Raw genomic sequence first — 24522 nt, 5'->3', positions numbered from 1 at the left:
CTGGCACCTAGCGCCCCCCGGCGGGCTCTGTCCACACTCTGGGTTTTGATCCCCGCCCCCACCCATCCTGGGGCGTTCTGCTGGGGTTTGCATGGTCAGGAGAGAAGCTGGAAGCCTGCCCAGTGCTTCCCAACTACAATGTCCTCCTTCACATGGCCTGTGCTTATCAGCAGACCGTGTCCATCCATTTCGGTGGCTGACAGTAGTGAGGGCTTTTCTCTCAATTTTTATTTTTTTGTGTGTGATTTTTACTGCTACTCCGATCTACAGGCCTGAGGAAATGCACAAAGGAATGGACGGTGGGGTTTAAGGAAAAGAGAGAGTTAACAGGCAGAGGGGAGAATTCAAGCCCCATCATTTCTGGCTGGGGCAGAGGGAAGACGCCACCCTGATGGACCCTTTGATCCTGCGGGCTGGTCCCAGCTCATTGCTGGGAAGGCATGTGGGCTGCCAGTCCCGGCCTCTGGGGCAGCCAGTGACATGCTGTAATCCCAGTGACGGTGTTTGGGTTTGTGTGACTGTGAGGCAGGCGGCCTCAGCTACAGCGGCTCTTACGTTTGTGGAGCGATGATAACGATCTCCCCATCCCACCCCTGCCCTGCATCAGAAAATCCTGCCACCAGCACTCTCCAAGTGTGCAACTCTGTGCAATTCATCCACCTCTGTTAACCTCAAGCTTCTTGTCTGTGAAATGGGAGCAATCCCAGTTCTGACTTGCTCTTACACGCTGAGTTAAGAGCAAATGGACTGGGGTCTGTGCAGGCCACATGTGAGCAGTTTTGTTCAAATGTCAATAATCTGGTACTGTGCAGGGCTTCCGTGTCCATTGGATTACCTGGCAAGTGCCAAAGAGGACCTTTGATGTTACCTTTGCCAGACGCCGAGCCCTAGGTAATTGCAGAGTGCAGGGGAGATACTGGAGGGCAGCGGGATTAGACTAGACATTCAAGGAGCAGAAGTTTCCCTCTTTGTTCCTCAGAGCTGGGCTCGCCTCACATTGAGTTGGAGAATTCCGAATGGTGGGGCCACGCTCTCTCCTCAGCACCCCGAGGGGCAGGGGCAGGTGCTGGGGCTGCATTCCTGCCTCCCTGCCCTGTGTTTGGATTGAATGGATCACAGGGTGCCTTTCTGTCTCAGTGCAGTAGATTCCTGTGGGTGCTGAGGAAAGCCTCAGGGTGGTCTGTTCCGACAAGTGAGCTGGGGTTAGAGTCCTGAGTGGCAAAGCAGCATCCACCCCTGCCTTTGCATGTGCTCGTCCCGCCTCTTGGAATGCCATTTCTCTCTCCACCAGCAACACCTCCCCATAACTGTCTGGCAAACTTCCCCCCATCTTTCAGGCTACAGTCCAAGATGGCCTCCTATGGGAAGCCCCCGCCCCCCCAAAACTCCCTCCTTCCCTCCCCTCCCTCGTATCCATTGTTCTACAGCTGTAGGATTGCACCAGACTATGTGCTGCCTAAGGGCATCAGGCACCCTTTCCTGTCTATTTTATACACCAAACCACCAGCACGACATTGGGCACACAGTGAACAGAGGAGTGGGTAGAACAGGAAGGGATGCTGATCTGGATGGACAGTGGCCACTCAGCCAGGCTGAGGGCTGTGGGATTACCAGCCTCTGGGTCTCCCGCCTCCTGGGGCAGGCAGACCTGCTTGGGGACCTTTCATCATCTCATAAAGTCCTGCCCTGCTACACCCACCCACCTTCCAGCCCTGCCTTCTTCCTGAATCAGATACGGTCTCCCACCTGCAATTATGTCAGGCCCAAACTGACCCCCATGAGCTGTGTAAGCAGGGCTGCCGTGCTGCACGGCTCTGCGGAGCTCCATTCATGTCGCCGTCCACGTGACTGGTCCCCCTGGGGTTGTGCACAGCACAGCCTCCACTGTCACAGGAGGGGGCCCAGTGCCATTGCCCTCCTCCACTCCTCCGAGACCGGAGTCCTTGGTGTCCTTGGGTTTACCTCTGGAGGTAGAGGCTGCAGACTTGTTGCAAGGTGCCTGGTGGGATAAATAACAACAGAGCCTTCTGAGGGAACTCTCAGGAATCGGTCCCAAGTGGAGGGGAACCATGGTGTGAATTATCCCCAAACATTGCATTACGTAAAATCACCCTGTGGGATGGTGATTGCAGATTTCTTCGGAGGGGGCAGCACTGTTACCATTCTGACCGCAATGCGTTTGAACCAGTATTCCGACGTCTTCACACTTCCTTGAGTAAACTGGGAGAAGGTAACCTCAACAGGCCTTGGAAGCAAATGAGACGAACCCAGGAAGTGAGTACCAGCTGCAAGTCTGCAATGTGTGGGATCGAGAATTGAACATAGGGCCTTTGCTGTTGGATGTTTTCAGAAAGGAGCCTGAGGCAGCACCTTACCTGTGATACTCCGTGGGGAGTGCAGTCCTAGGGAAGTAAGAGTGAGGGAAAGGGGAGTGAGGCAGGGATGGAAGAGAGCAGATGGAGGCTGTGGTATCACTGCGCTGGCCACAGCTTTGCAGCTAAACACAGCTGCTTGCTCAGGCACACGGGATGCCTCCCGAGGAGCCGCGTGGAGCCGCCGCAGTTTAGAACACGTGTGGTGGAGGGGGTGAGGAAGGAAAGACGAGCAACGTGTCTCTAGTCTCCTTCCCATCTCCTCTCAATGGTTGAAGCCTACCTTGTGGGTGGGGCTTTGCCTCCCCCACCCTTCAGAGAGGGTCACCCGGCCCCTCCCAGAGCCACCCAGGGAGCAAGAGCCTCTGCGAGCACAGCCCAAGCAGTATGCAGGCTCAGGGGTCTCTCCTTGGCAGCTGGCCCCCCTGCTGGTGGCGGCAGTGGCTTTATGACCACGTGGGACCAAGTAGCAAGGCAAATGGCCTAAGGGGCGGGTGAGGCGAGCAGATCTGGGGTGGCACGTAAACTAAGTCCAGTTTCTTGAAATCAGTGCATGCTGCTTGCAAAAATGATCCTCATTTTAGCCAAGGATTTGGAGAGGAAAGGCTAGGGGGACTGATGTGGTCGGCAAGCATAACCTTCGTTCCCCTCGTGGGCAGGCACGTCGGTCCTCATGTCTGGCAAGAAGTTGAATAAAATCATGGTCAGCTCTCTCTGCCTTCATCAAGGAACTGAATTTAAATTGCAACAGGAAGGCTGCGATATTCAGAAAAAACCCATTACTAGGAACTCAGCTATCCCAAACCCTCACTAAATAGGAATCTACTGCTGCAGAACAGAATACTACCAACTTAGCAGCTTACAACAACACACGTTTCTTATCTCACAGTATCTGTAGGCCAGGAGTCTGGGTACAGCCTAACCCAGTCTTCTGCTCAGGGTCTCACATGGCTGCAGTAAGGGGTTAGCCAAGGCTGCAGTCTCACTGGAGGCTTAGCTGGAGAAGGATCACTTCCAGGCTAACTTGGGTTGTTGGCAGAACTCAGTTCCTTGTGGTTGTAAGACTGAGAGCTTCAGTTTCTTGCTGGGTATTGGCCAGAAACCACTCTCAGCGACTAGGGGCCACCTGCAGTCATTGCCACGTGGGTTTCCTTAGCCTGGCCCCCTGCCTTCTCCAAGCCATGAAGGGAGGAAAAAAAGAGTCCAGCAAGATGGGTACCACCATCTCATGTAACATAATCCCATCCACATAATTGTGTATACCTGTCACCTTTGCCATGTTCTGTCAGTTAGAAGCAAGTCCAGGCAGGTCCCAGCCACACTCAGCAGAGGGGATGATACAAGGGCATGAACACAGGAGGCTGGGATCATGGGGGCCACCCTAAGAGCCTGCCCACCACACCTCATTTTGCTAGAACTCTGCTTATAAGCAAAAGCAGCAAATAAGTAAAAACCACCACATGTTTGTATCAGGAATTAAGTTTTAAAAAAAAAAAAAAAAAGCTCTGTGGGATGTGCTGAGTCCACCTGTGTCACTAACCACAGCTCCCGGATCTGAACCAGTAGAAAGATGACCCAGGGTCAAGTCCATTCTTCCCCTGCCTCCGTGCCCCACCCTGCCCCCCGGCCACGTGCCCTTTGTAAAGCAGAGAAATGGGCTCAATCAGCAGAAGGGGGGTCCTAGCCTTACCCAGTTGTCAATATTTAAAAAGCTTTTCCAACATTAAAAGGAACTTCTTCTGCTTAAATATCAACAAACCAGAACATTGAATTACCTAGAAAATCCCCATTCCTAAAATGTTCAAGCAACCTGAGCCTGCTTGAAAAAACAAAGACAGAGCTTCTGCATCCCACGTGATGACCGTTTACAGAGTTGCCACAAAATGAACAGCCACTGAAGGAAGGCTGTCATGAGGAGCTCAGATTTGCGGCAGTCCTGGCCCCCACCTGCAGCTGTCTCTTCCTTGGGGCCCTTTTCCTTTGCTTCCAGCCGCCCATCGCCTGCCTGGCCTCACCTACGCCCAGCCACTATGTCAAGGAGTAATTGACTGAGTGCCTCGGACCAGTCCAGGCTCCACTGAACCCATCAGGCTAGGACAATGCGGTGGCCCCTCAAAGGAGGAAGGCTATTTCTAAGGCTCATGGTTGATGGACCACAGTAGCCGTGATTATCATTTTAATTACAAGGCCATCACAATCTTATATTCAGGGTGTGGATATCAGAGACCACAAAGCACTCTGCAGCCTTAAAAACAGACTGTGGAAACGGTCTGTGCTTCAGACTAGAAGTGGCCCATTATGACATCCTTCTTTCTTGGCCTCCACATTGCAGTCAGACTCTCCCGGAAAGGAAAGATCTTACCCTCCCTTTTAAGGTCTGACGCAAATCCCACCTCCTCTGGGATCTTTTCCCAAAACCATATTCATTGCCATTCTCTCCAGGACTCAGCCCCCTCGTCCTACTTCCCTACCCAGAACTCCCTTAGAACTCACTGTTCCTACCACTGATTTGACAACAACCCCCCCACAGAATTCTGACAGCTCTTCCTGCGGTGTTTTGAGACATTAAAAAATCTCACACTCTATCTTACACTCCCAATGGGACACCCCGTTCTTAACAGGGAAGAAGCATGTCTTCAACTCTGCAGAGATCCTACAATTGCCCGAGCTGTTTGCACATTGGCAAGATTTTTGCACACATTGTTCTTGGTACTTGGCACATTTGTACTCAAAATAATTCCCCAGGTAAGTTCAATTTTGTAAACTTTCCAGAGTACTCACAGCTCTTTTATTTTTTAGGGTAAAGAATATCATTCGTATAAAGCCCTTGTACTTGCACACGGTATGCTTAATACATGGAAGCTGTTTTCACGGCTTAGAAACCATTGTCATGACTGACCTGGGGTTCACGGTTTGACATAAAAGGACCAAAGCCAAGATGTGTCAGCCTCTCCAGTGTTTTGGCCTTTTGTTCGATACGTATATTGAGGGATGAGGTACACTCAGTAAAATCTACCCTAGTGAGTGGACAATTCCCTGAGCTTTGAAAAATGCATAAAGTTGCCACTCAGCTTCTTCAGCTGAAAGTTGCAGCACATTATAATCAGGAATCTTCGTCTTTTCTGTGGTCTCATGCACTCTTTGTCTATAATGCTGTCGAGCTACTTCCAGGAAAATGCCCTTTTTCCTCATCTTGGCCAGACTAAGAGCCACTTCCCAAAGTGCCTTTGACCTTGGGTAGCAGCTCTATTGAAGGAGCAAATCCAGAGTCGGAACAGAGTTTCTCTGCAAGGATCAGGGCTCCGTGTATTTCTAACAGGCCTCACTTGGTTGTGAGAATGTGAGAATGGGGATGAGTCATAACAAAACCCATCTGGATATCTCTGAAATCTGACAATGGGCTAAGACGACTGATAGGATAAAATTTTTCTTTAAACATACGTACATACAAGTCCTGTCTCCATTGCCTCAGACGTGGGTGGAACAGATAGGATGGGTGGGAGCATGGGCTGCAGAGCATTAGTGCAGGGACAAAGTCCTACCCTTCCTTACGTCCCCAGCACTTAGCACAGCTCATTGATGGTGTCTGTTGTGTGACCGAGTGAGTGGTCTTAGGTTAGAGATGGGGCAAGACCATGCCATCTCGGGGTGGACTCACCCATCACTCGTAGGTGTCTAAAGACAGTGGGGAGAAGACCCACCAAGAGGGGCCCTGTCCATGCTCTCAGGTGGGGCCCCTCCCCTCCATCCTGAGTGACCTCAGCAGACTCCTCACTTCTGTGATTGCAGAACTACTTTGAGAGCTACCTGGCCGTTGCCTCCACTGTACCCTCCGTGCTGTGCCTCCTGGTGAATTTCCTGCTTGTCAACAGGTAGGCCACTTTCCTCCCTCTCCCAGGCCCCTGACCTTCACCTCCAGCCTCATCCGCTCCCCTTTGGTCCACAGTTGCTTCTCTTCTGCTGGCTTACATGTGTCCACTAAAGTAGGAAGCAGGCAGTTCAGACTCCTCCATGAAGACTGAGAGTCAGATCGGTTACCTGGGGCCCTGCCTATGGAATGCCCGGTCAGGGAGCCACACACTGCCACATGGGGTCAGAGCTGACTGTCAACAGCTGCCTGGGCCGCAGGGACACCACAGATGGTGGGGGGGGGCCCAGGGAGCAAGGTTTGTGGAGGCTGGTCTTTCAAGCCTTTCTGAGAGCCGTCGAAAGGTAAGAGCCTGGGGACTTCCCTGGTGGTCCAATGGTTAGGACTCTGTGCTTCCAACGCAGGGGCCACGGATTCGATCCCCGGTCTGTCAGGGAACTAAGATCCCACATGCCACGTGGAGTGGTCAAAAAAAAAAAAAAAATCAGAGCTAGAAGTTAAGAGGCTGGCACCCCACCACCCTGGCTCTCACTATATGGGAACGGGTCACTCAGTGCTCAGTGCCAAGCTGGTAACAGCAGCTCATGAGTCGGCCGCCTATGGGGGTGGTCAGTGGGCGACTTCTGGCACAGCATTTGTGAAGGGTGGGGTGCACTGTGGAAGAAGGAATGATTTAGGAGATAGCCTGTGGCCCTTTCACCCCACTGGGTGACTGGTACCATCCGTTCTCCATTTAGGTTTACAGGGGTAACAGCCTGAGCTACTTTGCCTGCATTTCCCCTAAGCTATCATTATCTGGTAAAGGTAGCTACGTTGTGATTCAGAAACTTGGGCATCTCTTGGGCACGGCCTACTGAAGCCTTAGGTCGCTGGTGGCAAGCCTGTTTTACCCCACTCTGCTCAGTTTGTAGTGACTACCTGGATCTCTGCTTGAACAGGATTCTACGGCAGGTCTGACCTCAGCGAGTGTGCTGTGATTACTGATGTCTGTTCTGAGTCCAGGAGGAGAGAGGGCAGCGCATGTGCCTCAGGTGTGCTAAGCCTGAATAGACCAGTCTTTCCAAGCATATTGTGTTGTGGGGTTATTCCAATGTTCTGTTGTTGCAGAACAATGATCCCAGAGCATGGTGGCTGAGCACACTACCACCGTCTCTCACGGTCCTGGGAGGCAGCAGGCTCAGCCGGCAGCTCTGGTTGGCCCTCTCTCATGCCGCTGTAGACGCTGGGGCCTCCGCGGGGCACCTCTCTCTCTGTCTGTCTCTGTCCCTCCCCTCGGTCTCTCGCAGGTAGCAGGACTTTTCATGTTGTGGCTGAAGAGCAGGCGCTCCGAGAGAGCAAGGCAGAAGCTGCATGGTTTTGGTAACCTAGTCTCTGCAGTCACATACTGTCCCTTCTGCCCACTCAGTTTTAAGGGACCAGGGACCGCACCTTTCAATGGAAGGAATGTCAAAGAATTTTGCACGTCTCTTAAAACCAAAGTGAAGGCTGGACGAGCAAGAGGGAGGATGGCCTGAGACGGCCTGGGGGCCGAAAGCCAGCTGGCCCCTAACCTGCCTGCTCTTGCCTGTCCCTGGCACACGGGGCTACGGTCAGTGTCCTGGCAGGAGGAACGCAGCCTCCAGAGATCACGCCCAGAAGGAGGCAGGGGGTGGAGTTATGAGCAGGGTAGAGCTGGGTCCCTGGCAGTGACTCAGAAGAGAAGGCATGAGGAAAGGAAGGGCATGCAAGATGAGGACGACAAGGAAGAAGTGACGGAGCCATGGCGGTGGGCAGTCCCTCGGCCTCTCACCGCCCTGTCTCCTTTCCAGGCCCCTATCATGATCCTCTGTCCAAAGTGGAGGTCAGGAGACGTGCGCAGGACCACAGTGCCAGGAAGGGCTGGCCTGAGCTGGCGTCTTACCTGACACTGCCCCCTCTGTGGTCGTGAGGTCCAGCAGGCCGGAAGCCAGCCGGGACCAGGGATCAGCGGCAGCGGGGAAGGCCCAGCCTCAGGGCCCTGGGCAAATAATCTCTGATCATCGCAGTTAACATTCCCAGCACTCATAGCCCTCGGAGGCATTATCTCCTTTACTCTGCAGTGGCCAAGAGCAGCACACTTATTCCCCTGTTTTACAGATGGGCAAATAGGCTGACAGAGGTGACCTGCCCAAGGTCATGTGGCCATTAAGAGGTTGGAGGCAGGATTGGAACTGGGACCCTTCTCCCCCCACATCTGTGCGTGGAACCTCTGGGCCCCCTGCCGCCTAGTTCTCCAGCTTCGCGGGGCCTCTCCCTGCAGCCAGAGCTGCATCTCAGGCCTTATAAGCGGGAGCCCATTTCTGCCCTGGCTTCAGGCTACTGGAGGGAAACAGGTGGTGAAGAAGGTCTGGGTCTGTCTGCAGTAGGCACTGCCCTCCCGAGGATGGCTGGGAGCTGGCTCTGAGGGCTCAGTGTTACAGGGCGTCCTCCAGAAGGGTCCTGCCCACGCCAGGGCCTGCCTGTGCCCTTTCCCGGCTCCAGGAGAGGGGTGAGGGCCATGTGGAAAATGCTCCCAGCCTCTGTCTGTTTCTGGACTGTGGGAAGATGGCTTGGAGCTAAGCTGTTTTCTGTTTAATGTGCGGGATTGAAATGTCCCCTTTTCTCCCCCTGGAGAACCCTGGCTTATCTAAGCGGCTCATCCACAATCGCCAGGTGCTTTATTATGTTAAGTCTGAAGCGCCATAAATACTTATGAGGAGGATTTACATTTTGGAGACTTAGGAAGAAATCAGTCCCCTGGGGTCCTGAGCCCTCGTGAGCAAGGGAGGGAAGCTGGCAGCCTGGGTGCATCTGGCAGCCCTCTCCAAGAATCTCATATCAGTATGACCTGCCCCAGGGTCCCAGGGCTGGAGCTGTCACTTCAGACGTCCCCTGTGCCAGAGCAGAGCCACCAAGCCTAGGGCAGCACTTGTCTAGACTTTCCCTAAAATCCCCAGTGTTACCACCCCCCGGGCCGCTGTCCAGGTGGAAGAAGCAGAGAGTAAGGCAGTGTGCCCCGTTAGTGGATGCGGGGTGGACTTGCACGGGCACGTTTTATAAAGCTTTACAAGCATTGACAGTAGCCCCAGGCAAGATCCCTGAGGGCTTGGAGCCCCTGCAGGGAAGCTCCCGCTGAGAATGGGTTCTGCAGCTGGCAACTAGCTGGCGAGGAGGAGACCTGTGCAGGTGAGGGATGTGACGGGGGGCAGAGGCAGAGCTGGGAGCTGCGTTGCTTTTGTGATGCACTTGGTGTTTACCTCCTCCTCTCTCACTCTGCCCTCCTCTCCCTGCCCTGGGGGTGCCTGGGTAAGAAGTCCCCCAGCTCTCTCCAAAGCAACTTTCCTGTTCAGGCAACTACTTAACCTTGTTTTGACAGGCACAGAGAGCTTCTGGGGTGCCAGCAGCATTCCTGGGGGGGACCTTTCCTGCGTTGCATCTGGGAGGAGGTGGTTGGAGACAGAGGCCATTCCCAAGGCTGGCTGGGATCGCTGCTGCTGTTTCCAGCTGTCTCCCTGCCATGCTGAGGGGGTCAAAAAGCAGAGCGTGAAGGGGAGCTTGAGGCCCAGCGTGCACTGCTGGGACCCCTTAGTTATCAATCTGTGCATCCAGCAGGTGTTTACCAGGTGCCTGCCAGGCCCTGTGCCAGCCCTGGGGGTGAGAACGAGACGGGGCCCTGTCCCTGTGCTGCTTCTCACGTCTCCTAGTCTGTCCTTCGCCTTCTTCTTGCCCCAAGGAACTGCTAAAACTTTGGGGCATTAGTCCCCAGCCTTTCTCTCCACTTGAATTTTTTCAGATTTAGAAGCATAAACTGGAAGAAACCTGAACTTTTTCTTGTCCCACCTCTTCTTTTTCAAGGAAACTGAGGCCCAGGAAGGTTGAATATTTGCCTGGGGTCACACAGTGAATTGGTGACAGAGTTGGCAGGGTTTCTGTCTCTGGACTCAGGCTCTGTGCCCCTGTGGCTCTTATCTTTGGGGTGGGTGGGGAAGCTGCAGCTCCTGGGAGAGAGTTGGGCGGGGGCGGGGGGTGGCTCTGTGTGACAGGGTTGAGTATGTAGCATCACCCTGAGCATCAGAGTAAGGCCTGACCACCAGCCTTCAGGGCACCTGGTGTGCATTTAAAATAGATACTCAGGGGCCCCTGGGGTCCAGGTGCTCACCTGACTGCCCACCAGCTCCTGCCCAGGCCAAGTCCCCTGCAGACCCTGGGAAGATGTGTCTTGATGTGGAGTTTCTCAGAAACAGACCCTGGACCAAGGATTCAAGTGCAGGTAGTTTATTTGGGGGGCCACAGTAGGAGAAGGGGGGAGACTGGGAAGGGATGGCAGCCAATAAAGGAAGCCTTATCAAGCCAGCTCCCATAGAAGGTGACCGAGCTTCGGCTGCTCAGAACTCCGGCAGCCAGTGTGGAACACACCTGGGAGCTGGGGTATTTATCCACCTGCTTCCCCATCATTGGCTGAAGGCTGTTCTTGGGAGGTGTTAATCAATCACCTGTCACTTGCAACCTGCTTCCTGGTAAGAGGGGAGGGCAGGAGGGCAGGGCACCCATTGCTCAGAGGTGGAGTCTCTATGTCGCTCCCCAACTGGAAACCCTGATGTGCCTCTACGTGTTGGTTGGCACTCTTAGTAACAAAGGAAAGAGACACAAAAAGGATTTTCTCATTCTTTCCTCAGAAAATGAAAGTCAGGGCTGCCTCCATTGCTGGATCTAGGGGAGTATAAACGTCCTTCTCATCCGCCGGCCCTGAGCTCTGTGTGTGCCTACTTGGCTTCATCTCGGATGTGGCCTCTCCCCATGCAGCTGGCCAGATAGGGACCAGCAGCCCCCGACACAGTCCTGGCAGAGACCCAGCTTCTCTCTACCTTTGAGTCCCAGCGATGACTGACTGGCCCTGCCTGGGTCACATGCTAACCCCTAACCCAATCCAGTGGCCAGAGGTATGGGTGGGATGCCCTGATCACCCCAGACCAGGTCATGTGCCCTCATTTGTGGATGGGTTGGTGTGGACAGTTTGACCGTCCACCTCCGCAGGACAACTTGGCATGGAAGGAGTGCTCTTGGTGGGACGGATGCTGGCAGACAAAGCCTGCATGCCCACTCCACTCCCCACTCTGAGGAGCAAGTCTTGGCACTTATCAGTTGGACCAGGCCCTCCAGGGTGGGGCTTCATGTCTGTCTGGTATCCTCTGCTCTCAGTGTCACCTGCAGCCAGAGTCCATTTTAATTCCCTGAGTGTGCTAAGCTCTCCCTCACAAGATATGTGCACTCACATCCAGACGTCCCTTACGCTCCAGCTTAGGTATCACCTCCAAAAAACCTATGAGATGCTCAGAGTGGGTGTCGTGCCTCTCAGACGTGCCCAGGATGCCCTATGGCCCTGCTGATGGAGCACTTTGCACACTGGAGCAAAATGCCTGTCCCTCGCCTGTCCTGTGTCCCGGGCATCCAGCCCAGCGCTGGACACACAGTAGTTGGCCAGTGTTATCTGTGGAATGAACACACCAGAGAGGACGCGCCTCAGCAAGACAGCCATGGGCTGGGGCTCAACAGACCTGGGTCCTCATCCCAGCCCCTCACACCACAACCTTGAACTGTCCCTTCACTACCTCGGGCTTCCTTCTGCCCCTGACACAGCCCAGGCAGCACCTGCTCTCCCTTCAGCCAAGGATAGGAAGGAAACTCAAATTAGCCTGGGGCCACAAAAGCATCTTGAAAAACTCCGTTCTTGCTTTTCATGCTCATCATTTCACACCTCTTTATGTATGTATATATTTTTTTCTACCTTTCATGTCTTTCTTTTTTTATCCAAAAGAAATTTGTATATAACTAATCTGGATTTTCTCCCAGCCGCCACCCACTGGTTAGCAGGAAAATTAACTAAACATCCAATCTGGTTTAAAGCTTAGTCTAATCTGATGATTTAAACAGCCTCTTTAGATGATGTTCTCCCTCCCTGCAATAAAAATGCAGTTTCACAGAGAGCTAGGCTTCCCTGCTTCTCCCTGCAGGACGGTGTCTGGGCAGGTTGGAGGCTGGGAGAGGCGTAAGGCTTACATGCAGGAGTGGGGTTGGATGGGGGTAGCTGGCTCTAGCTTGGCGTCAGCTGCTGCCCATGACAACTGAGACCATCACAGGAGCCTCCTTCTGCCCTGGCCACCTGTTCTGGGCCACCCATATTCCCTTCATTCCCAGGGAGGCAGTAGAGTGTCGTTCTGAGAGCACAGGTGGGAGCAGCTGACTGACCTTGGGCAAGTTGCTTAGCCTCTGTGACCTCGGTTTCCTTATCTGTATATGTGGGGTAGGTAAGAATACCTGTTTTGTGGAGCTGGTGTGAGAATTCAACAAGTTAGCATTTAGAAACCACTTAGAAGAGTACCTAGCACAAATGAAGTACGATCTCAGTGTTGGCTTTGATGACGACAGTGATGGTGATGATTTTCTTCTCTTCTCCCTTTTCTCCCTGCCACTGCTAAGTTTTGGGGGAAGGAATCCCAGTGGGTGGTTGTTCTGTTTAAGCACTAGACAAAGCCAGTGGGAGCTCATCCCCGTGGCAGGAGGAACGGGGGTCTTGCCTCAAGAGCCCTCATCTCCTGTCCTTGAACCTCACAGCAAGATGAAAAGAAGCAGCATTTGAGAACATTTGCCCTGAGCCGGGTACTGCTGCCTGACTCTATACACTCCCCGCCAGAGATCCTCACAACCACACCTTCAGGTAGATTGATTCTCCTTTCTTTTGTACAGATGCAGAAGCTGAAACCGGAATGATAGAGTCACTAATCCAAGTCCACACAGGACTGTGAGCCAGGAAGGCAGGATTTAGACCCAGGCCTCCTGACTGCAGAGTGCACGGTCCCAGCCACTGAGCACACCTGCTTCCCTTAAGAATGTTCACCAACCCCAGCCTGGCATGGGAGGCCCGAGGGGGGTCTCTAACCGCTTCTGGTATCCTCGCCTTAGGGTTCCGATTCATGTCCGCGTGCTGGCCTCGCTGACTGTCATGCTGGCCATCTTCGTGGTGATGACCGTGCTGGTGAAGGTGGACACCTCCTCCTGGACTCACAGCTTCTTCGCCGTCACCATCGTCTGCATGGCGATCCTCAGCGGCACCTCCACCATCTTCAATAGCAGCGTCTTCGGCATGACTGGTTCCTTCCCCATGAGGAATTCCCAGGCACTGATATCAGGTGAGAGCTGGGGTCCAGACAGCTGAGCAGGTCAGTCTACTTGGGGGTTATTGGAAGGAGCCAGAGGTGAGCATGTGGTAGCCCTTCCAGAAAAAGAAATGAGTGTTAGTTGTGCTTCCATGATCTATTATTGTGTAACAAAGCACCCGAAAACTTCTTAGTGCCTTAGAACAATAAGAATCATTTCTTTGGCCCGTGTATCTGCAGTTTGGGTAGAAGTTCGCAGGGACAGCTTTCCTCCTCTGCTCCACGTGGCATCAGCCAGGATAGCTCGCCTGGAGCTGGAGGATCCACTTTCAAGATGGTGTGCACACCCAGCTGGTGTGGTGGTGCTGGCTGTTAGCTGGAAGCTCAGCTGGGGCTGGGGCTGGGGCCAGGGTTTCTCTCCATGTGGTCCTCACCACGGCTGCCTGGGCTTCCCCATAGCATGGCCTCTGGGTTGCAAGAACAAGCATCCCAAGAGGCCCAGGCAGAAGCATTATTTCTTTTTATGACTTAGCCTTGAAAGACATTTGGGGCACTTCCACTATAGCCATAAGCCTACCTGGATTCACGGGAAGAAAACACAGACCCACATATCTCAGTGGGTGAGTATGAAAATCATACTGTAATGGGAGGGGAGACATAGTTGCAGCTCCTTTTGGAAAATACAGTCTGCCTACCAAGTGCGTTTCCTGAACCAGCGTTCCTTTCTTTCCCTGTCTCCTCTCCTCCTTTCCCTCCTCCTGTCCCCTTTCCTTCTCGTTATTTTTCCTTTCCCTTACCTTTTCCTCCTTCTTTTCTCCATCTTTTCTCCCCTCTATCTGTATTTCCTTCCTCTGTAATTTTGTAGAAGACCTATTATGTGCCAGGGATTCAAAGATGAACAAGATTCAGCCTCCCAGGAGCTGATAGCCTAGTAATAAACTTCTCTGTTACCCTGAACTTTGGCATTTTACGGGGCTGCTGACATGACTTGGGCTGACCCCTTTAACTAAAATTTTGATCCTAACCTAAGCCTGTTGCCTAGACCTTAGCAGTTCTGTTCTCTCATCCAAGTGTCTCAACAAGATAAAAAGGAGCTGGGTCAGGAAGAATCTGTGCTTTCCCAGGAGACCACCATCCCTTAAAGCAAGATTGGGAGCTCAGCTGCTCTGTTCAGTGTCTCTGCATGTCCATGTTGTGTGAAGGGGTGCAGTAAGCATTTGCCCACTTGAGAAGCATTTTGCGAAGAATCTACTCTGTGCCCATTAATTGATAATGCCAAGTAGTATGTGACAGGGATGACAAATACCTGGACAAGTGTATATCTCCTGCCCGTTCCCACACCAGTGCCAGACATCACTAATCGATCTGTATCTTTCCTCCTAAGCGTCTAAGTCCTTCTCAACATAGCACTGGAGACACTTACTGTCAACAGATCAGAGTTCAGATTTGAGCTCAAATCTGTTTGCCATTTTTGATGCAAGATTAGGCTTCTGGCTGTATCCTCAGAGAAACCCTTGGGCGTAAAGTAAAATAAAAGTGGACTCATCGCTAAGTTTCCTGAGTACAATCAACATGCCCCTAGCAGTGCTTCAAGAAGGGCATGCCTAAGCTGAGGGAAGTGGCCACTGAACACTGGATTTAATCCCTTCTGTCATCCTGGTCTCTTGTCCCCTCATCTCCCTCCGTCCTGCTAGAGGATTTTTCAATATAACAACCTTGCTGGCTCTCTCTCCAGGAGCCAGTGACCAAACACACCAATATGTTGGCAAGGCGCCCTTCAGGTTCATCTGGCCACCTGCGAACCTTCCAGAGAAGGAGACTCTCCCATGCATTTTTAAGAAAGTCCATTTTTGAAAAAGTAGAGAAATCTAGTACTCACACTTCAGTATTAATTACGCTGGGCCCTAAGCCGTTGTCACCACTGTGTGCAGTTCCCAGTGGGCACCCATCACCCTGGAAGATGTGAGGTGTCCCGATCTTCCAGAGGCCTCAGTGCCACTCACCAGCCCCCGTTGTTTTTCGTCCAGAGGAGCCCATCTGTGAATTCTGTGTGTGTTGGCATCTGAGGAACGATTCATTTGTTTTGTACTGGTGTTTTTTTTTAAGTCCCTCGTTTGCATGTATTTCCATAACTGATGAGATAAAAGTAGGGAGTCATGAAGGATGAGCTCCCGGAGGCCTGGTTTGTTGTTGATGATAATATTATCAATCTCTACAAGTTGGGAAGAGAGAGAGGAAAATCAACAGGCAGTGATGTTAAGATCTCTTCCTCAGGGCAGCTAGGGAATGTCTTACGGAGTTTAACTCCAGTTCTTACAAATCACCCAGGTGGGGATTACCGCTTCTCAGAAGTTGGCACCCTCTTGGCAAAGAGTTTACCCTGTTGTTGCTGTTTTGATGTAGGAAGGACAGAAATAACCAAACACCTAATTGGGAATCTGAGAGGATTTCTATGGCACGTCTCAGTACCAGACCCTGTCCCGCTTTACATGTAATGATCCTCTTAATCTTCGTAACAGCCCTAAGAGGTGGGTTTTAACATCCCCATTTTACAGATAAGGAAACGGAGGCACAGAGAAGTTAAGTGACTTGCTGAAGGTCACACACGTAGAAGTGGTAGAGCCAGGGTTGGACTCGGATGTTTTGATTCTAGAGTCTGTGCTAGAATTGAAACATCGCTATGCTAACTTGCATTTCCTTGCCCTCCTCTCAGATCCCAGCCTCTGGCCCCACCCAGGCTAATAGAACTCATATTGAGAAGGTTGGGGAGAAAAAGAGCCACAGAGGTGTCAGTCAGAGTGTGGGTGAGGCAGCGAGGATGGGCATCGTGGTGGACGAGGGCCCAGCTGTCCCTCTCCCACCTCTGCTCTGTGCAGCAATGGGCAGTGAGGTGGTACCTGGTCAGACCTGCCAAGTAATGACGAAGCAGCTCGTGCCCACACGGACCAGTTGGCTGTTTGCAGTCAGTGGCCCTCTTGCCTCCTTGAGACTCAGTATCCTGATCCTCTAACGCAGGCAAATCCATCCGTGCAGCCAGACAGTCCTGTATTCACAGGCACTTACTGTGTTGATCCTATTGGATGCGTCCATTGTTTTTTCCATTCACTGTTTCCATTTCCATCCCACTGTAGTCTCATGGGAGGGACAGGACAAGTGTGAGTCCCATCTTCCAGGCAAATAAACAGGCTGAGAGGAGTAATGTTCTGCTCACATGTGACCATGTATAAGCTCTGACTCGTGGCCAGCACCAGTTGACCACCCACGGTTGTGAGGGTTCAACAGAGAAGTAAGACACATGGCCTGCCTCCCAGAAGTGACTGTGTGATTGTGGTGAAGAAGGGGGCTGACATTTGTAGAAAGCCTGCTGTGTGCTGGGCTCTTTCTAAACATCATCTGATTCAGTCCTTGCTCTGCAAGGCAGGTGTCATTGTCCCCATTTTACAGATGAGCAAACTCTGGTCCCAAGAAGTCATGTTGCCCCCAGGTCACAGCGAGCAAGTGGCAGAGTCAAGGGTCAGATGTACATCTGCTTGGCTCCTGGACCCATGAGTCCCCTCGGCTGGGTTGTGCCGCCTCTTCTGTTAGGCAGCAGAGAAAGATGTGGTGGCACGCGGTCACCTGGGCCACGTGCCAAAGCCCTCGGCAGGAGAGTACATTCCATGTGGTGGGGCAGTTGCGTGCATGCGAGTGTATGTATGAGTTTGGGGTAGCATGGTGTGTGAGTATATAGGAGTGTGTTACTGAGTGTGTGTGTGTGTGACAGTGTGGTTTGTGACTGTGTGTCGGTGGGTGTGTGTGTGAGAGCTGTAGTCTATGTGTGTTTATGTGATTGTGTGTGTGTTAGTGAGCGTGCATGCGTGTTCACACGTGTATGGTGCACAGCTGCCGGGGGGTACAAGGTAAGCTCCATGAGCTCCTGGGTGACTTTCTAACCGGTAAGGACTCCCCAGATCGGCTGGCCTCGCTCGAGGCAGCGGGGAGCCTGTGCTCGGACAGGCCGGAGCCTCTTCCATGCCCCTTGGAGAAGAGCTGGGCTGGGGATACCCTCGCAGAGTCAGAAAGCTCACGGCTGCAGGACCCTCCGGGTCTGCCAAGGCCTCGCCGTACTGTGAGAACAGCAGCGTTCTTCTCAGCAGGGACAGCGTGGAGCTGGAGTGGAGCGCGGGCGGGCCCGAGAGGCAGGGAGGACGGGCCCGCCCTGACCATCCGTGGGGGGTCCCACGCTCTCTGCAGGAGGAGCCATGGGGGGCACCCTCAGTGCCGTGGCCTCGCTGGTGGACCTGGCGGGGGCCAGTGACGTGACGGACAGCACCCTGGCCTTCTTCCTGACGGCGGACGTCTTCCTGGCGCTCTGCATCGGGCTCCACCTGCTGCTGCCGCGGCTGGACTACGCCAGGTGAGGCCCACGCTAGCTCTCTGCGGCATCCTTCTCTCATGTATGCTTATACCTTTATCCTGTCTGCTTGAGTTCTTCTATCCTCTAGCTAGAGCCCATGATCGTTTCCTGGTTTACTGCCTGTCTCCCCGCTGGAGTGTGACCTCCCCTGAGGGCAGAAATAGAGTGGGTTTTGCTCTCTGCTGTATCCCATGCCTCGAGCTGTGCCTGGCTCGTAGTCGTTGCTCAGTAAATTGGCTGGGCCGTTGGACATGAGAAGTTGGCTTTGCGTAGCAACCCCAAGCAGCTGAGCCCCCGGAGTCTGCGTGTTTTCCGTCGGAGAGGGCAGGTGGCGGAAGTGGGACCTGAGGAAGGATAATGATGAAGAGTAGCTCCTTGGGCTGCGCACCTCCCCTGCTCCTGCTCTGTGCTCAGCCCGGCCTCACGGGGCTTCTTAAAGCTCACACACCCACTTCTCATGGCGGGCAGCACTGTGACTTATCGTAATTGTGCCCGTTCACACATGAGAAAACCAGGCTCAGAGAGGCTGAATTACTTGCCTGAGTCCCACAGCCCGTCGGCAGCAAAACCAGCACTGGAGCCCAACTCCAAACCTCTGATTCTAACCCCCATCTCTCGGGGCCTCTCGACCCTGCAGGACCGCTTTCCTCGCCTTAGTCTCTCTCGCTGTCTCTCTCCTTCCTCTTCCTTTTTTGCTTCCTGCTGCTCTTTAAAAAATGACCCGTGACTTTTTCTTGCTTTTTATTCTTTTCAATGCATTTTCATAACCATTGTCGTATTTGATATAGGAATGGCAGGAATTATATTCCCCATTATACAGGTGACTAGACGGAGACAGAGAAGGCCAGGTGCTTGGCCTGTGGTCCCACAGCGTGCGAGCCACAGAGCTGGGCGAGAGCGCGGGTCCTGGCTCTGCCGGATCCACGGGAACCGATTTGGTGTGGGGGGCACTGAGCTGAGCAGTCCATTTTTTCCCCTTAGGATATATGACAGCCTTGTGCAGTTTTTACTGTATTTTCCCATTTTACCAATGAGGAAACTGAGGCTTTGGAGAGTTAACAGACATGCCCAGGTTTCTTACCTGGTGAGTCGTAGGTGGGCGTTGGAACCTGGAGCCGTTTCCCGGCTGCACCATTACCACTGCATCCTGCTGCACCCCTGGCTTGTGACGGTGAGGTCCTTCCTCACCACTGACTCCTCCTGTCCCTGTGAGAGTCGCCTCGTTAATCCCCAGAGCCCCTTGCCTTCACCAGAATCCTGAATCTGCCGGGGCAAGTTGCTCTCCCCAGTTAGAGGATTGTTGTAACTTCAGCTGGCCTCCGTGGCCTCAGGAGGATAAAAGGGGACTGAGTGATGACACCATGTACCCCAGGTGGCTACAGACCTGAGTCTGCCCACCCTCTCCCTGCCCCTTCAGGGCTGTCATCAAAAGCTATCCAGCTGTGCTCCACGATGATGCCCCTGTGATTCCTGGGGTCTGTCTGGCTCGCTGTCCCCCCAGCCCCTCATATGCTGCCTGACACCTTGTTGCTGCTGACTAAATTATTTTGAGTCGATGAACAGAAGGCAGGAGGTTCCCACTACTCCTGCTGTTTCCCTGTGTCCTGTTTCAGGGAGGCTCGCATGGGCTGTTTACACCGGGGTGGCCAACCTTCCTTGTTTGCCTGGGACTGAAGTCCCAGGGGTTCCCAGAACCGGGAGCTTTCAGTGCTAAAACCAGGATAGTCTCGGGCAAACCAGGACAGGTGGTCACCCTAGTTTTCAGTCTCACTTAAGCAAGCCAAAATCCTTTCCAGCTGAGCACGTGAGACAAGAGAACAACCCAGGGCTATGCCAGCCCATGGAAGTTTCTATTTCTTTGCATATTAACACTTGGGTCAAGGCTTCTGGGTTTACAGAAACCCATCTGAGGAAGGAGCTTTAGCGCTGTGCTGCCAGGGCTGCTCAAACTAAATCTTACTTAAAAGGGAGCCCATAGGTGCTGCACCCAGGAGGGCTGGGCTAGGCTGCCCCATCCCACTCAGGAGGAACTGAGCCTCACGCAGTGGCGGAAGCTGCTGACTGCGGTAGGGTGAGATGGGGCAGTTAGATTTGGACGAACTTATGAAGAAGAGCTTTGACCAGGAGAACTTGGTGGGCAGCTTCCTCAGAGCAGACTAAGGCAAGGACTTGATGCTGAGTAGAAGCAGAAGTAAGAATAGTCCTTTCTCTAAATAGTGATTGGGAAACAAGACAAGGTTTAAGACCGAAGTGCTCAGCTCAGCATTACATGGAAAAGTGATTCTGGGGAGGAGTCCTCCCACTGACTCGCTTATGGACAGTATGTAGGCTCTTAGGATGGGAAGGCTGGCAGGGATCTCAAACTACAGCTACAGAGCCCCTCCATTTTACAGAGGAGGAAACTGAGGCCCCGAGAGGGGAGTACCTGGCCTGAGGTCACAGTGGGGAGGCAGAAGTAGTGCTGAAACCAGAACCCAGCTATCACCAACCTGCTGTTCTCCCCGGCACCACACCAGTTCTTCTGTTTGAGATATATTAATACAATCAGCCCATGTCTCCTGGTTTTTAGGCACCCAAGGCCCAGAGAGGTTGAGTGACTCAGGAAAGGTCACACAGCAATGCAAAGAGACCCAAGCCTTTTCTACTCTGGTCAGAGTAGCAGAAATTGAAAAAATTGATCATATTCAGTGTTGAGTATATGCGGGAAAAGATACTTTTCTAGGCTTATCAGTTCTTTCAACAATTATGTTTTGAAGGGTTATTGTGTGCCCAGAGATTTAGCTGGGAACAGCCAAATGTGTCTTTGCCCCAGAGAGCTGTCTTCTACTGAAGGAGACAGATGATAAACCAGTAAACCAACACAATCATTATAAATTGTGGTCAGTTCTTTTTAGAGAAACAGGTGCTCTCATGGAGATTGAAGGGTTAGGTTACTTTAGTTAGGGTAGGTAGGTGGTACAAAGCAGAGATAAATTGGTTCTCCCTATCTGGAGAGCAGTTTATCAATATCTATCAAAATTTTAAAGACACAAACCTTGTGATCCAGCAGTTCTTCTTCTAGAAATTTGCTCTACCGAAATACTAGTATATATGTGCAAGGATTTATGTATAGGGACATTCATTGCACCATTATTTGTAGTAGAGAAAAACTAGAGCTAACCTAAATGTCCAGCATTAGGGGAGCAGTTAAATTGTCTATCCAGATAGTGAAATACTCTGCAGCAACAGAGACAGAGCCGTCTGTCCCTGTGTGAAGGGATGGCCAAAAGATACTCTTCTTTAGGCAATTGTGTGTATACATTTATATATAATAGTTATGCATGTAGACAGTTATATAATGTATTTATATTGTGTTAGTTATACTGTTGCAAAAAGTTTTACAATATGTATAGTTTGATCCCACTTTTGCTTAAGAAACATAGCTGTGTGTGTGTGGTGTTTGCATGTGCATGGAACAATATACACCAGACTTTTAATGATCTGTATCTCTAAGGAGTGAGACCAGCGGTGGGAGGTGAGAGTTCTTGTTCTACTGTATCATTCCTCTTATGTATTATTTGGGTTTATTGCATCAAGCATGTGTTACTTTTATAATTTAAGATTTTAAATTACTTTTACATTTGAAGAATAAATGCTACTTTAGCTCCACCTCTCCCCACCCCCAAAACCAAACAAAAATAAGTGGGTGAAGACTGGATCCCAGGCTCACCATGCAGTGGTCAGTGCTGGTCTCCTCTCTCCCTGCTCATGGCACGGCCAGCACCACAGAACAGTGGGCTGGAGTCCAGCCTTACAGGCAGCTCCAGGACAGGAAGGCTGGGGATTGTGCAGGTCTCCCTCTGGCCACCCCGCAGCACACGTGTCATCTGAGGGCATCCTGGGGCTTAGGCTTTACATGCTGGACCTAAAGACCGTCCCCGGCCTTGTCTCTGAAAATCCCAAGTGACCCTGCTTTCCAGCCCCTCTTACCACCAGCCTCTCTCCTGCAGGTACTATATGAGGCCTGTCTGGCCGGCTGTGTTTTCTGGTGAAGAGCAGCTGCCCCAGGACTCCCCCAATCCCCCTTTGGTGGCCCCTGGATCCAGCGACTCCCAGACACCACCCCTCCGCCCCATCTTGAAGAAGACTGCCGGCCTGGGCTTCTGCATCATCTACCTCCTCTTCATCACCAGCCTCGTCTTCCCCGCCATCCTCAGCAACATCGAGTCCCTCAGCAAGGGCTCGGGCTCGCCGTGGAGCACCAAGTTCTTTGTCCCCCTCACCGCCTTCCTCCTGTACAACTTTGCTGACCTGTGCGGCCGGCAGATCACAGCCTGGATCCAGGTGCCAGGGCCCAGGAGCAAGGTGCTCCCCGGGCTTGTGCTCCTCCGGACCTGTCTCGTCCCCCTCTTTGTGTTCTGCAACTACCAGCCCCGCCTCCACCTGCACACGGTGGTCTTCCAGTCTGACGTGTACCCGGTGCTCTTCACCTCTCTGCTGGGGCTCAGCAACGGCTACCTCAGCACCCTGGCTCTCATCTATGGGCCCAAGATCGTGCCCCGGGAGCTGGCCGAGGCCACTGGGGTGGTGATGTCCTTTTACGTGTGCCTGGGCCTGGTGCTTGGCTCGGCGTGCTCTGCCCTGCTCGTGCACCTCATCTAGGAGGGGCGATGGCTAGACCTCGGTGCTGTGCGATGCCTGGGAGCCTCAGCAAGATGGGCAGGAAGTGCCAGGAGGGCCCAGGCGGTGAGCAGGAAGGGCTAGGGTTGGGCTCTGCAGAGCACAGATCACACCCGGGCCTCGTTGCTGCCAGGGAGCTGGGACCAGTGCTGTCGCCGGGACCAGGTAGACATTCCAGATACTTTGACAGATGTCCTGAGACGTTTTGAGGACCAAAGACACCTGAATAAGACACAGTTACAAGTTACACAGAAAGCTCCTGGCCGATGGGTGCTTTCTGCCTGTTGTTATTCCCTCTTGGGGAAGGTGTTGCCAGTGTTCGGCTCTTGAGTTGTTACAGGGTGAGTGCCAAGACCGTCTACAGGCCCTTTGCCTTCTCCCAGCCTTGCTCCTTCCAGCTGATGGCAAGATGCGAGACTCCTTAGCCCTCCCTACCCGGAGGAGGTCCCCCTGGTGTGGCCAGCCCTCAGGCCTAAGACCCAAGCCTGTGCAGACCTCCACTTTCCACCAACCAGACTGGGAACCCCGGGAAGACAGGCCTTCCAGGAGCCCTTCCTTCCCTGGACATGGGCTCCAGAGGGCCTCCCTGCTGTACCCAGGACCAAGCATGTCAGGCCTGGATTTCAAACAGGGATGCTTAAAGTGGTCTATGGCCTGGGTCAGGGCAGGGTTTAGTGTCCATGTTTACAGTATGTCAAGGCCATTGGTTCAAGGGCCTAATAAATACCTGGGTATTTAATGAAAGCCTTATTGGTGGCTGTTTTAGGGTCTTGGCAGGAAACAGCATACTCAAATTGAGTAATTTAAGGATATTTGAAGAGTGGGTGTAGGAACCCTAAGGGGTTATGCATTATATCCCAGAAGTACTGGGCTGGCCAAAAAGTGCTTTCGGGTTTCTCCGTAAGACGTTGGCCAACCCAATAGTAAGGCTGCTCTACCCCAGGCCTGAAGGGAGGGACATGTCCAGCCTGCTGTGACCCACAGGAGGTGTGTTCCCTCCTCCCATCCATCCCCTCTGCGCCCCTGTGGACTGAGTCACAGCCAAGGAGCAGGCGGAAGATGGAGACTGGACTGGAGGGGCAGAGGGTGTCCAGAGGGGGCCAGTAGCCCCTTCACCTTCCTAGGTTGGTTTATTATGAACATCAGCTGAGCTCTGAAGCTTTAGTCAACAGAATTAGGTGTTGCTTTGTCCTGGTTTTTTCTGGACACAGTCGTATATTTTGTAGCTGTTGTTTCAAAAGGCAACCCCTCAGGTTCTGAGGCCTGCACACACTTGTGATTGCCTGACATGAGTAGTAATTTATATTTTTTCAGGTTCCTTGAAGGCTCCCGCAAGGCTGTTCCTTGGGGGAGCAGGCTGACATGGGAATCCGAGAGAGGAAGGAACTAGATCAGACCAGGAGTTTTCTCAAGAGCTGTGCAGGAAGCACAGAGCTTGCCCCGAGAAGTGGCAAAACGCTGAGAGCCGTGAATCAACCGCTCCTGCTCTGAAGCGCGCCGGATCCGAGATGTCCCGTGGACAGCTGATAGAGCTGGAAGCAGCCGGTGATCCACCCAGTGTCAGCAGTTGATGCTCCCCACCGACTCGGCTGGTACATGCTCCCTCTCTTTGGCCAGAGAATTGAAAAGGACACCCTTGAAAGGTTTTCTGAAACTTGATACTTGGGAAAAAAATTTTATTTTAAAAATAAATTCTCCCCTCCCCTTGCAGGAAGTTGAAATCTCCCCCTTGGTTTTTTTCCACTGACTTCAATGCTGTTGATCACTTGGGGCGTCTGTCTGGGAGGTGAGGTGACGCATCTCAACCTCAGGTATCTTATCAATGGGGAGCATGTCTGTTTTAAGGTACAACAGCGGTCTGAGCTCAGGGGTAGGGACCGCCCTGGAGCTAACAGAGGAGGAGGGCTGGGGGCCTCGCATGCTCTGTTGAAGGGGGGTAGCTTTCCCGTTAGTGAGTTGATTTGGAATCAGCGTGGAGTGAATGGGGAAGAGGGTGGCCAGCGTGATGATGCAGCGTTGAGGGGAGCTGAGGAGATGACGGGCTCGCAGTGCCAGCTGTGCTGCCGCGGCCGCTGC

General features: G+C 52.7%; 1 protein-coding gene across 3 annotated transcripts in view; it reads left to right on the top strand.

Moving 5' to 3' along the window:
* The window catches only part of SLC29A3 (solute carrier family 29 member 3), a 43054-nt gene extending 18894 nt beyond the window's left edge, over positions 1 to 24160 (top strand). The window contains exons 3-7 of one of the 3 annotated variants that reach the window (XR_009522359.1): positions 6162 to 6244; positions 13198 to 13424; positions 17625 to 17787; positions 21777 to 22787; positions 23761 to 24160. Coding sequence is in view for 2 of the 3 variants with exons in the window: in XM_060033738.1 (XP_059889721.1) it covers positions 6162 to 6244; positions 13198 to 13424; positions 17625 to 17787; positions 21777 to 22428 (1125 nt within the window). In the remaining variant the exon portion in view is untranslated. Of the gene's footprint in view, positions 1 to 6161; positions 6245 to 13197; positions 13425 to 17624; positions 17788 to 21776 lie in introns of all 3 variants that reach the window. The other 2 variants (XM_060033738.1, XM_060033740.1) reach the window with 2 other exon arrangements.
* The last annotated feature ends 362 nt before the right edge of the window (positions 24161 to 24522 follow it).

Source organism: Delphinus delphis, chromosome 16 (assembly GCF_949987515.2).
Source record: "Delphinus delphis chromosome 16, mDelDel1.2, whole genome shotgun sequence".
In the NCBI taxonomy this organism is placed as follows: Eukaryota; Metazoa; Chordata; class Mammalia; order Artiodactyla; family Delphinidae; genus Delphinus; species Delphinus delphis.
Note: the sequence above shows the minus strand (reverse complement) of the source record. Positions and strands in the feature narration are given on the sequence as shown.